The sequence below is a fragment of the Phocoena phocoena genome, chromosome 10, assembly GCF_963924675.1.
Source record: "Phocoena phocoena chromosome 10, mPhoPho1.1, whole genome shotgun sequence".
In the NCBI taxonomy this organism is placed as follows: Eukaryota; Metazoa; Chordata; class Mammalia; order Artiodactyla; family Phocoenidae; genus Phocoena; species Phocoena phocoena.
In genome coordinates, this window is record NC_089228.1 from 46,725,318 (window position 1) to 46,739,681 (window position 14,364).

The following is a 14,364-nucleotide window of genomic DNA, read 5'->3' on the forward strand; positions in this document are numbered from 1 at the left end:
CTCATGAGTTTTTAAAGGAAACACTAGATGGCAGTAAATACACAAAAGTTGTAACATGACACTGAGTTACCAACATAAAATAATGATCGTTTTGTCTTTTATTCAATTTTACATTGCATACTCAATCAAGCTTTAAAAAAAAAAAATCTAAAATTTTCTTTTTAATTAAAAAAAATCCTGGGGCTTCCCTGGTGGCACAGTGGTTAAGAATCTGCCTGCCAATGCAGGGGACAGGGGTTTGAGCCCTGCTCAGGGAAGATCCCACATGCCGTGGAGCAACTGAGCCCGTGCGCCACAACTACTAAGCCTGCGCTCTAGAGCTCGTGAGCCACAACTACTGAGCCCGCGTGCCACAACTACTGAAACCCACACACCTAGAGCCCGTGCTCCACAACAAGAGAAGCCACCACAATGAGAAGCCTGCGCACCGCAACAAAGAGTAGACCCCCTCATCGCAGCTAGAGAAAGCCTGCGCGCAGCAACGAAGACCCAAGGCAACCAAAAAAATAAAATTAAAAAAAAAAAAACCCTAAGGTTTCTCCTCACAAGAGTTTTAAATAGAGGCTTATTTCTGTTGTACTCTAAGGAACCAGTTTAGATAATGACAGTAAAACAGTTACTTTAATACTATATGAAGAGACTAAAAATGTAAGAGGAGGCATAAGGGTTAGCTCAGGGGAACAACAAAGTACACATTAAAACTTGCAGATTAAGTGAATACATGAGGATTAGACCAGCAAAATCAGTCTGCAACACTTGAGGTTAGCCATTTACAGGACAGTCTTATGGGCCAGGAAATCTCCCACATTAATTAAGAAGCAGGGTGTGGCTATCTGATTAAGAGATCACCAATACAAAAGAAGACAGTGGTCTAATTAATGGGAATATTCAGGAAGACTGGGCCAGCCAAGAGTCTAGAGCAAGCGAAGGCAAAATCAAGAAGTGGGCAGTACTGAAATCATCCAGCATTGCTCAGAAGTTGGCGATGGACACCAAGATCCGGCTCATGAAAGTGCTCTGCTCTGTTTGATGGAAGGGATGGATTTCAGGTATCCTGCATCTCTCAAGACTATTACACTCCTCCTGCTCTGCTTCTAAATTTACCAAGAAATCTTCTAACAACCAATTCCACTTCTACTTTTTTATTTATTGTTTTTAATTTATTTATTTTATTTATTTATTTTTGGCTGCATTGTGTCTTCGTTGCTGAGCCCGGGCTTTCTCCAGTTGCAGTGAGCGGGGGCTACTCTTCGTTGCAGTGTGTGGGCTTCTCATTGCGATGGCTTCTCTTGTTGCGGAGCACAGGCTCTAGGCGCATGGGCTTCAGTAGCTGTGGCGTGCAGGCTCTAAAGCACAGGCTCAGTAGTTGTGGCACACGGGCTTAGCTGCTCCGCGGCATGCGGGATCTTCCCGGACCAGGGCTCAAACCGGTGTCCCCTGCACTGGCAGGCGGATTCTTAACCACTGCGCTACCAAGGAAACCCTCCACTTCTACTTTAACACCTACGGTTATAAGCACTGGAAAAGTCTCCTTATGGTAGATTAACTACCTGGTATTCTGGTCAGTCCCCTGTGAGTCTCATGATTAAGTGTAAGTCAGCCACAAAGCCTTATTAGCTCTGGATGTGCTGGCAAAGACAACTTCCAAGATCTGCAAAGTTAAGGGCCATATCTTAAATCAAGAAGATGCACTGTGAGCCTGGCCAGCTGGCCATCCCCTGTCTAAGGTACCTCTGTTTTGTTCTCTTACTGCCACAGGTAATAAACCGTCTTGCAAATAGCTCTCCAAAATCCTGTTCAACTCACAAAATTCAAAACAGACCTACTTTTATCTGCAAAGCCATTCTTTCCCTTCCTAGTGGCTGCTGTCTAAAATCATTCTCCAAAATGCATACTCTACATACAGCTTCTATCATGAACACAGATTCCTATCAAATACACTAAAAGAGCAAACAGAGCAAAGGAGAATATATTTCTTTAGCCACCATTAGAAATGTACAAGTTCACAATTCCATTTCTTATGGTCAGCCCTAAGTCCGGAATCACTGCTCTATGATCCTACTAAATTCTACTTTGATAAATCTCCACTACTGCTCTATTTTCTTAGTATCTAAAAATGAAAGATCACAATATTCCTGACAACTATAATCACCAGCAACAAAAAAATTCCTGCAAATTCTTCCATTTGCAAACTGGTTAGTGCTTAATTTTCAAGATGTTACGGTAATCTGTATTCAGAAACATGATAAACGAGACAAATATCTAAAAAGTACACAGACAGCCTACTTGTACTTGGTATGTGAAATTATGAGTCTTCCTACACGTTACATTTTGGAGTTTTAGAGTGTTTTGCAATGAATCCCACACCTATTGCAAATGAGACTTAAGTCATGATCAAAAAGCATTTCTCAGGATTTATCTGCTTTAGAAAGTGGAAGTGACCGATTCCCTCACCCTCAGACAGACTGAAAAAAAACCCATTAAATCTATACAATTCTATTTCAAATAGGATTTATCTCCTCAACGCTAGACAGGCCAGCACAAAGGCTGGAAAAATCAGTCCTGTTAGCATCACGGTGACTTTTTTGTAGTAGTCAATAACCAGGAACGGACAGCCTGGATCCTCATGTGTTCCTATTACCTGAGCACTTCGCTTTCTTACCAGTAAATGCATGTCGCTAAACTGCCCATCACTGACAGCCAGTGACATCACTGCCTTAGAATAACACAGGCATCTGACGTAGAGACTGTTTAAAATAGGTCTAAATGTTCACTTACCTCCACTGCTACTACGATCAAAATGAGGTCGGCTTTTGACTCTGGAAAGAGTGCATTCACTTGTGGTGACATTCCAATCAGAGCACAGTTAGTGACCACAGATATAACACTCATTGTTTCAAAAGCCAACTGAAAGAAAAAGAAAATGTGAAATTAAAGACCATAAGGACTGCTTCCATATTTCCTCATCCTTTTTCGTATTATCTAAAGTCTTTCCTTAGTTCTAAACATTCCAAGGACATGTACAACTTTTTCTCTATAACGCCATGATTTTCGTTAGCTCAAAAAAGCCATACTGTTAGAGGTATTTCAGTTACTTTTGGGTTGAATATCCCAAACAGTATGTTCTATCTTCCCAAATGGAGGTGGCCAGGGACCTGAACTGGGAACACATCCAAGAAAAATACACTATTAAAGTTACTTGACTCTATGCATAGCTAAAGGGAATCTAAACTAGGGCCGCCAGAGAGAATGTTTCACATTCAAAAGCAGTTAGGTATGATTTCAAATAGAATTCATTTCGTGAAACTGTCCTTCTACTTTGACAGACCACATACCACATCTGGTTCGGCCATACCCAAGGCACCAGCGATAATGATCCCTTCCTAGTGGCATTTAACGAATCACCTGTAGAACTTCAGAAAAATACAGATGCCAGGCCCCACTGAGACCTACTAAGTAGACTGAGCCAGGGTCCCATGAAGGAAACTGGTGTGTATTACTGAGTATGGACTATGGAAACATTGTGACCATTGTTCTTTCTTTTCTTTCCCTCTTTCTCTCTTTCTTTCTTTCTTTTTATGTACAGCACTTGGTGATCACTACTTGATAACAATGTCTAATTCTAAGAAATACAATTAACTATTAGAAATATAGAAGCAAAACAAAACACGATTGGATTCAAACTTAATAAAATCTTGTCCCAGGAAGAATATCTACCATCTTATAATATTTTAGAAATCCTTTGTGTAATCTTCTTATTTTTCCAGTTTTCTTTACAACAAATCTACTCAGGACTTTATCTTAAAATAGCTTTAAATTTCTATTTATTGATTTATTATAAATTAGTTCAAAAATAAAATGTTATCAGTGTATAGGGAAGAGTCTCCTTGTCCCCTTTCTCCCCCTCGTCACCTCCTGTTCTCTCCATAAGATAATCACTATTATTAATTTCTTATGTATCTTTCCAGACACTGTATGCAAATAAATATAAGCAAACCTGAACATATACTTTCTTACTCTTTTCTCAGCATAATACACATTGTCAAGCCCCTTGCTTTTGTCACTTAAAATGTCTTGGAGGATATTCTGTGTCAGTACTCAAAGATCTCCCTCATTCTTAAGTCACAACGAAAGACTTAAGTCACAACTGCTTAAGTATTTCATTGCATCAATGTACCAAGGTTTATTTAACCATTTCCTTATTGCTTGCTATTACAAACAATGCTACAATTAGTAAACTTGCAAACACATCATTTGAGAAGTGTGGAAGTGGGATGAGTTCCTGAAAGTGGACTAGTTGAGTCAAAGGTGCCACTGTGTTCATAGTTTTGATAGGTAAGACCAAGCTGAACTCCCCAGGGTTGACCAGTTCACTTTCCCATTGGCAGCGAATGACAGTGTCTGGCTTCCTGCATTTTTAATACATTTCTAACTAAGCTTTTGGGTTTTTAAATATCACCTATACTGAGTTACAATTGACATAAAATAAATTGTACTCATTTATGGTATACACTTCATTAACTTTTGATAAGTGTATTTACCAGTGAAACCACCATCACAAATAGGATATTTCCATTTTCGCCAAAAGATTCCTGGCCCCAAGCAAACCACCCCTCACTTTATACCTGGCCCCAAGCAAACACTGATCTGGTTTTTTTGTCACTATATATTAGTTTGACTTTCCAGAATTCTATATAATTAGAATCATCCAGTATACATGCTTTTATGTCTGCTTCTTTCACTTGGCATACTGATTTTTTAATAATATTTTTATTGGAGTATAGTTGCTTTACAATGTTGTGTTCGGTTCTGCTGTACAGCAAAGTAAATCAGCTATATGAATACACATATCCCCTTTTTTGGATTTCCTTCCCACTGAGGTCACCACAAGCACTGAGTAGAGTTCCCTGTGCTATATAGTAGGTTCTCATTAGTTATTCACTTTATACGTAGTATCAGTAGTGTATTATGTTAATCCCAATCTCCCAATTCATCCCACACACACCCCTTCCCCCCTTGATATCCATACGTTTGGCCTCTATGTCTGTGTCTCTATTTCTGCTTTGTAAATAAGATCTTCTATACCAATGTTTCCACATTCCACATATATGCATTAATGTATATTTGTTTTTCTCTTTCTGACTTACTTCACTCTGTATGACAGTCTCTAGGTTCATCCACGTCTCTACAAATGACCCAATTTCATTCCTTTTTATGGCTGAGCAATATTCGATTGAATATATGTACCAAAACTTCTTTATCCATTCCTCTGTCAATAGACATCTAGGTTGTTTCCATGCCCAGGCTATTGTAAATGGTGTTGCAATGAACACTGGGATGCATCTGTCTTTTTCAGTTATGGTTTTCTCTGGGTATATATCCAGTAATGGGATTGCTGGATCACATGGTAATTCTATTTTTACTTTTTAAGGAACCTCCAAACTGTTCTCCATAGCGGCTGTAACAATTTACATTCCCACCACCAGTGTAAGAGGGTTCCCTTTTCTCCACACCCTCTCCAGCATTTGTTTGTAGACTTTGTGATAATGGCCATTCTGATCAGTGTGAGGTGATATCTCATCGTACTTTTGATTTGCATTTTCTAATAATTAGTGATGTTGAGCATCTTTTCATGTGTTTATTGGCCATCTGCATCTGTCTATTGGCCATCTGCATCCATCTGTCTTCTTTGGATAAACGTCTATTTAGGTCTTCCACCCTTTCTTTTTTTTGCGGTACGCAGGCCTCTCACTGTTGCCTCTCCCGTTGCGGAGCGCAGGCTCAGCGGCCATGGCTCATGGACCCAGCCGCTCTGCGGCATGTGGGATCTTCCCGGACCGGGTCACGAACCCGTGTCCCCTGCATGGGCAGGCGGACTCTCAACCACTGCGCCACCAGGGAAGCACTACACCCATTTTTTGATTGGGTTGTTTTTTTGATATTGAGCTGCATGAGCTGTCCGTATATTTTGGAGATTAATCTTTTGTCAGTTGCTTCATTTACAAATATTTTCTCCCATTCTGAGTTTTATAGTGTCTGGCCTTACATTTAGGTCTTGAATCCATTTTGAGTTTATTTTTGTGTATGGTGTTAGGGAGTGTTCTGATTTCATTCTTTTACATGCAGCTGTCCAGTTTTCCCAGCACCACTTATTGAAGAGGCTGTCTTTGCTCCATTGTATATTCTGGCCTCCTTTGTCATAGATAAGGTGACCACAATGTGCACGGATTTATCTATGGGCTTTCTATCCTGTTCCATTAATCTATATTTCTGTTTTTGTGCCAGTACCATACTGTCTTGATTACTGTAGCCCTGTAGTATAGTCTGCAGTCAGGTAGAGTGATTTCTCCAGCTCCATTTTTCTTTCTCTAGATTGCTTTTGCTATTTGAGGTCTTTTGTGTTTCCATACGAATTGTAAAGTTTTTTGTTCTGGTCCTGTGAAAAATGCCATTGGTAGTCTGATAGGGATTGCATTGAATCTGTAGATTGCTTTGGGTAGTACATTTTCACAATATTGATTTTTCCAATCCAAGAACATGGTATATCTCTCCATCTGTTTGTGCCATCTTTGATTTCTCTCATCAGTATCTTACAGCTTTCTGCATACAGTTCTTTTGCCTCCTTAAGTAGGTTTATTCCTAGGTATTTTATTCTTTTTCTTGCAATGTATATTTTTAATATATTTCTAACTAAGCTTTTGGGTTTTTAAATATCACCTATACTGAGTTACAAGTTACATAAAATAAATTGTACTCACTTATGGTATACACTTCATTAACTTTTGATAAGTGTATTTACCAGTGAAGCCACCATCACAAATAGGATATTTCCATTTTCGCCAAAGATTCCTGGCCCCAAGCAAACCACCCCTCACTTTATACCTGGCCCCAAGCAAACACTGATCTGTTTTTTTGTCACTATATATTAGTGAAAAAAAGCAGAATGCAAACTGAAGGAAAAAGCAAAGAAAACAGAACACCAAAATGAGAAAAAAAATTATAAAAAAGATAAGAACAAATAGAACAAAGGAAAGAAAGAAAACAAGGAAAAAACAGAACAGCAAAAAAGTAACATAGAAATATAAAAGAATTTAAAATATATTTAAAAATTTTTACACTAAATAAAAAGTAAAAACAAATTTAAAAAACAGAAGAAAAGAACCAAACAAAACATAAAAAAACAGTAATAATTATATTTTCCTGGGGTCTCAGCTGTCAGTGTCCTTCTCCCCACCGTGAGTCACAGCCAACCTTCACCTCCCCAGGAGGTCCTCCAAAACCCCTAAGTAAGTCTCTGGTCCCTCTGCGGGCACTGTGGGGGCAGCTCAGACTCTGACCTGGCCCAACTCCCATGTGTACTAGTCCCCAAAGTCCACAGCAGCTAGAGCCAGACTGATTTCAGTTATGGGAACACTCGTCCATTCAGATATTCCAGACTCAGGGTTTACCAAGCCGATTGCAGGGATTTAATCTGCTGTTTGTGCAGCTGCATGGAAAGGTTTTTGTTCCTCTTCCTTAGTTGCCCCGCCCCTGGGGCTCATCTGTGGTTTTAGCCCCACCTCTGCACATGGGCCATCCACAGGAGTCTGCTCCTGAGACTGCCCTGGAGCACTCATGTCTGCCCCGGTGAGGACAGGACGTGGAGGTGGCACAGCTGCCTGGTTTGCAGGGGCCCTGCCGGCGACAAGTGTATGGGAAAGCTGGCAGCCATGGGCGTGAGAGATCTGGCCCTAGTGGGAGCCTTTCCTAGCGCCTGGCAGCTGGTTCAAGAAGGTCAGCCCTGGTGGGTCTTTTCCTAGCACCTGGCAGCAGGCATGAGAAGGTCAGCTCTGGTGGGGGCTTTTCCTAGCACTTGGCGGGGCAGGGGGCCAGCGCATGGGGAGAGAGAGGCTTCAATGGTGGTTCCACCCCCTGCGCGTCACTTAACAGTGGCACCTTGCTTCTATGGCAGTCTGGGTTTCCTCCACAAGCATTCCCAGTTGTGGATGACCTCTCTCCCATCCCCTCTGGCTGTCTCCTCACAGCCAACAGCAGTCCTCCCCCTGGGTTTGTTCTCCAATCCCCACGTTCCAGCTCTCAGCTCCCGTGTGCACTGGTGGACTCACGTCCCAGTCTGGGACGCACAGGGCTGTGGCACGGACAATCTATGTAGATCTTACTCTGTCCTATCTGCCACAGACCAGCCGTTTCATGCTCCTCCGAGAGCCTCAGATGATCCCCTTCTGTCCCAAATGATTTCCTCGTCGGTGAGGGGGCTTCTCCAGATACAGGAACCTCTCCTCTGCTTCAGCTCCTCCCCAAGTGCGCAGATCCCATCCTGCTTCCTCTCCTCTTCTTTTTCCCTTCTTTCTTTTGTCCTACCCAGTTATGTGGGGATCTTTCTTGTCCTTTCCAGTGTCCAAGGTCTTCTGCTAGTGTTCAGCCAGTGTTCTGTGAGAATTGTTCCATCTGTAGATGTATTTGTGATGCATTTGTGAAAAGAGATGAACTCCAAGTCCTCCTACTCCTCCACCATCTTGGTTTAGCAGCATACAGATTTTAACATTGTATGTTATCAGTAATTTATTCCTTTTTTACTGCCGAGTAGTGCTCCATTTTATGAATATACCATAATTATTTTTTTTACCCATTTACCTATTGACAGCAAGTTGGGTTGTTTCCAGTTTTGGACTACTGTGAATAAAGTTACTATGGACACTCCTGTGTAGTCTTTGTATGGACATATTCTTTCATTTCCCCTGGATTTCTAAGAGCAGAAGTGCTGGGTGGCATGGTAGCTGTATGTTGAACTTTTTTTACAAACTGCAATCTAGTTTTGTGACCATCAGAGTACATCCTTATCAGCAATGTATGAGAGTTCCAGTTACTACACCTCATTGCCAACACTTGGCATCACCAGTCTTCTTAATTTTAAAACAGGTGTACAGTGCTATTGTGTTGTGGTTTTCATGTGCATTTCCCTGGTAGCTAATTCTAAATATTTTCATGAGCTCATTGGCCATTTGTATATATTCTTTAGGGAAGCATTTCTTCAAATATTTTGTCCATGTTTCCATTTAATTGTATTATTATTGAGTTGGTGAGTCCTTCATATAATCTGAATACAAATTCTTTGGCAGACAAATGTATTGTCAACATTTTCTCCCATTCTGTGTCTTGCCGTTTTTCCTCTTAACTTCTGAAGAGCAAACTACCCCTTGACACACACACTTTGGAGACTTAATTATCCCAAAACTATTGGTGGACAGTCAATGATTTTCTCCACTGAACTGACATTACACCTATATCATATACTGAATTTCTGGACTTTTAATCCTGCTCCATTGGTTTGATTGTCTACACTACTTTAACAACTGAGGTTATAACAAGCTTTACTATGTAGGAAGGAGTGTCCCTGCCCTTATTCTTTAGAGTTTTCTTGCTATTCTATTTCGTTTATTTTTCCCTGTGAACTTGACAATAAGTTTACCTAGTTAAAAGAAAAACTTCCATTAGGATAGTGCTACATTTATAAGCTCATTTGTAGATTAATTAATTTGTAAATTAATGGAGAACTGATATATTTAGAATACTGAGTCTTCCTACATTAGTTAGCTATTGCTGTGTAACAAACCATCCCAAACTCTCTGGCTTAAAACAACAACCATTTACTTAGCTCATGATTCTGCAGGTAGACAATTTAGGCTGTGCTCATCTATGCAATTTTTCTGGTCTAGCTGACCTTGACTGGGTTTGCTCATGTACCTGTGGTCAGCTAGTGGGTAAATTGGAGATATCGTTGGCCTTACTATGCTAGTTAGAATTTCTAGTACTATATTCAGTAAAAGTAGTGACAGTGGACGTTCTTGCATTGTTCTTAATCTTAGAAAGAAAGCATTCAATCTTTCACTAATAAGTATGGTGTTAGCTTTAAGTTTTTTAAATAGATGCTCCTTATCAAGTTGAAGGTGACAGTATCTTCTACTGTTGAGTAGAATGTTCTATAATATGGATTAGATTCATAATTTGATGGTGTTGTTGAGTTCGTCAATAGCCTTGATGATTTTTTATCCAGCGTTCTGTCAATCGTTGAGAAACGGATGTTGAAGTCTCTAACTGTAATTGTGGATTTTTCTATTTCTCCTTTATAGTTCTATGTTTTTAGTTCACATATTTTACAACCTTGTTGTTTGCTGAATATATATTAAGATTTCTAAATCATCTTGATAATTTGACCCTTTTATCACCAAAGAATGTTCCTTTCTGGTCATTTTCTTTGCTCAGAAGTCTGCTCTATATGATATTAATATAGCCACTCGTGCTTCCTTACAATTAATTTTTCCACATATATTTTTTCTACCCTTTTACTTTCAACCTGCTTAATCATGTTTAAATTGGGTTTCTTGTAGATGGCATATAGTTGAGTTATGCATTTTAATCCATTATGTCAATCTTTGTCTTTAACTCATGTCTTTAGACCCTTTACAATCAATCAAAATATCGACTTAAGTCTGCCATTTCTTCGTTTTCTGTGTTTTCATTTCTCTGTTTTCTTCTTGTTGTCTTACTGTAGGTTACCTCAACATTTTTTTTTACTACATTTTGATTTAACTATGTTTTTGAGTGTATCTTTCAAACAATATAGCTTTTTAGAGGTTGTTCTATATATAGACATACACACACAAATATATATACTATATTTTATATGTGTGTGTATATATATGTATACATTCAGTCTACTTGTATCATTTAGTTTGAGTAAAATACAGAAATCTTACCTTCCTTTATCACTCCCCATTTATAATATAATTGTCATAATATTTTTTCTACATATACTTAGAACCATTAAATAGTGTTGTATTTTTTGGTTTCAACTGTCAAACATAATTCTAAAGACTCAGGAGTAAAAGGAAAATATATTGTTTTTACTTGTGTTTTTGTTTACCATGTTTTTGCTTCCTGACATTGTCCCTTTATCATCTCCTCAGTTTACAGAACTTTTAGTCATTCTTTTAGGATAGGTCTGCTAGCAAAAAATTCTCTTACTTTTCCTTCGTTTGAGAGTGTCTTGATTTCCCCTTCCCTCCCAAAGGATATTTTCTCTGAATATAGGATTCTGTATTGACAGTATTTTTTAAGCCTTGGAAAATACCGTGCCACTTTCTTCTGGCCTCCATGATTTCTGATGAGAAACTGGCTGTCATTCTAATTGTTTTTCCCCTAGAGGTAAGAGGTCATTTCTCTCAGTGCTTTCAAGAATATTTTTCCTTGTCTTTAGTTTTCAGATGTTTAATTATGATGTGTTCTGGCATGAACTTCTTTGTTTGGGGTTCACTTGGCTTCTTGAACCTATAGTTTTCGGTCTCTTGCCAAGTTTGAAAAGTTTTGGCCATTATTACTTCAAGTGCCTTTTCAGCCCTTCCTTCTTTCTCCTTTCCTTCTTGGACTCCAATAACAGGAATGTTAGATTTTGTTGTTGTTATAGTCACACAGGTCTCTGAGGCTATATTTACTTCTTCAGTCTATTTTCTCTCTGTTGTTCAGATCAGGTAATTTCTATTTTTCTGTTTTCCAGTTCCTGCTTCTTTCCTCTATCCCTTCCATTCTGCTATTGCACCCATTCACTGAGCTTTTTGTTTATTATATTTTCAACTTCTAAGATGTCCATTTGATTCTCCTTTGTGTCTATTTCTTTGCTGAGACGTTCTAATTCTATTTTTTCATCTGTTTTAGGTGTGTTTGCAATTGCTTGTTGAAGCATTTTTAACCTGACTGCTTTAAAATCTTTGTCCAGTATTTCCAACATGTGTGTGTCATCTTGGTGGTGGCATCTGCTGACTGCCATTTTTTTCATTCAGTTTGGTATCATCCTGGCTCTTGGTATAATGAGTGATTTTTTAATAAAAACCTTGATACTTTAGGTGTTATAAGACTCCAGATTTTGTATAACCTTTTGTTTTAGTTGGTTCCTCTGATACCACTCCAGCAGGGGACAATATCTTGTCACTAGCAGGTAGAGGCAGAAGTCCAGGTTCTCCACCTGGACACCACTGACACCCAAGGTGGGGAGTGGGGTCATTATTGCTGGAGAGGGGCCAGAGTTCTGGCTTCCCACTAGACTACCACTAATACCTCCTTTGATGGAGGGGTACAAGTCCCTCCTTTGTGCACTCATGTGGCCTCTTGGATGATATTAAAAGTCTTGACTCTCCACTGGGCTTTCTCTGAGACCACCCTAGCAGGGATCTGAAAGGGAATCTCATTACTGCCAGGTAGGAGTGGAAGTGGAAGTCCAGGCTCCCCAGCAGAAGTCCAGTGTCAGTGATTTCCACCGACACTGCAGTGGGGAGGGCCTCAATAGTACCAGTGGGTGAGGCCCAGCTGACTACTCTCCAAGAACACTGTCAAAGTTTCACACCTGAAAGGAGTCGTGGAGATTGCAGCTCATCCCCGCCCCCAACTTTAAAAACAAGGAAAGCATGGCCCAGAGAAAGTTAATGACCACCTGAAGTTACACAGCTAGTTTGTGGCATGGCAAGGATAAAATCCAGTTTTCCCAAATCTCTCCATAGACCTTTTTTTTTTAAACACAATGCCTCATTTTGTTTGTTTTTAAAGAAATAATTTTTTCTCAAATAATTACCTGCCATACACCAATACTGGCTGAAGGTTCTGAGAATGGGCGTTTGAAGACCCTGCACATTTTTAAAGCATCTGAATTAACTTCGGTGAGATTATTTAGCACAGCGAAGGCAGCTGCCAGTGGGTAAACACAGGAGAAAAGGCTCACATAACCAAACTGCAGGAATAACTCCAAGTAATCATCAAAGGTGCCCTGAAAATGTAAAAAAGAAGAAAACAGGCATTGTTTTAATATCACTTAATAAGAACAGTCTTTTGCAATACTATTCAAGGCATGAGCATCTAACCAAAAAAAAAACCTCAGAGTTTCTCCCAATTCCTCCTTCTCAACAACAGAATTTACTTAAATTCAAAGACAATTTTATAAAGTCCCTGAAATGAAGAATAAAAAAAATGATTTAGCTGCTCATATCATGTCAAATCACTGGATTATTACATTTGTTCCCCTAAGGTAAATAACAGCAAAGCTAAAGAAGTTTGCTCTAGACCAAGTAAAAAGAAATGATCCAGGATCATTATTAGAAATCTGACATGATGGTCCCTTCATATCATGCGTACCCCAGCGTCTCAGCCCCTGACCCTCCATTAAAAAACTGATGGTGGTAATGCCAGTGAAACTGGCAGAGTTGAGAACCTCCAGAAGTTTACACCTCCATAAAAGCAAACAACAACAACAAATGACACAATTTGTCAAAAGCAACTTTTTCAGTACTCTGGAAATTAACTAAAGGCTTGCAGTATTCGGGGCAGCATTTAGTCAAGAATAACAGCTCAACCTTGTGGCACTTTAACTTACTCTAGTTTCATATCCTGCTCCCGAGTTCTGCAGCAGCCTCGAAAAATAATAGCATGCATTCCTGTGCCAGAGGGAGGAGAGGGGGGACACACATCTTTGAAAGCCTCATTCCCAGAGGGAAATCATTATCTGACCTGGCTCTAGAAGACCCCACTCAAAAGGCTTGTCTCTATTTAGCGGCACTGAGTCTTCCCAGAACTAAAGGCTCCTCCCCCAGGGATGTTAATTGAATGCTTTAACATCAGTCTGCTTGAGGTAAAGGGTAGCAGCTGGGGCAAACAACAGACTAGCCAGGGAGCCCCAAAGAAAAGGCTGAAGAATGAGATATCCACAGGGGGTTTGCAAAGCTCCCACATTTTACTGGGAATTGAGAAGATGAGGCACATGTAGAGGATCACACATAAGCTTAGGAAGGATCTGAGAAAGGTCTAAGATCTCACCTCTGACTGACCCTGAAGCTCTGCACAAGCGGAAAGTGAACGCTAGGGCAGAATTTTAAACTTCCTGGCTTAGTACTGAAGGCATGCCCTAACACAATAACAAAGACCTAACAGACATGTAGAAAACACTCAATCCAATAGCAGAATACTCATTCTTCTCAAGTGTACATGGAACATTTTCCAGGATAGATAATATGTTAGGCCATAAAACACTTCTCAACAAATTTAAAAGGCTTAAAAATCATACAAAGTATCTTCTCTGACCACAATGGAATAAAACTGGAAATCAATAACAGAAGGAAATTTCGGAAATTCACATACTATGTGAAAATTGAGCAACACACTCCTAAAAAAAAAACAATGAGTTAAAGAAGAAATCACAAGAAAAATTAGTAAATACTCTGAGGTGAATGAAACATACCAAAACTCAATAAGATACAGTGAAAGCAGTGCTCACAGGGAAATTTATGGCTGTAAATGCCTTTGTTAAAAAAGAAGAAAGATCTC

General features: G+C 39.6%; 1 protein-coding gene across 1 annotated transcript in view; it reads right to left on the bottom strand.

The window, feature by feature from the left end:
• The window catches only part of ANO10 (anoctamin 10), a 195,001-nt gene that overhangs the window by 142,298 nt on the left and 38,339 nt on the right, over positions 1 to 14,364 (bottom strand). Inside the window, exons 9-10 of the mRNA XM_065885930.1 lie at positions 12,623 to 12,814; positions 2,779 to 2,907 (exon numbers count right to left, since the gene is read on the bottom strand). Coding sequence (XP_065742002.1) covers positions 2,779 to 2,907; positions 12,623 to 12,814 — 321 coding nt within the window. The remainder of the gene's footprint in view (positions 1 to 2,778; positions 2,908 to 12,622; positions 12,815 to 14,364) is intronic.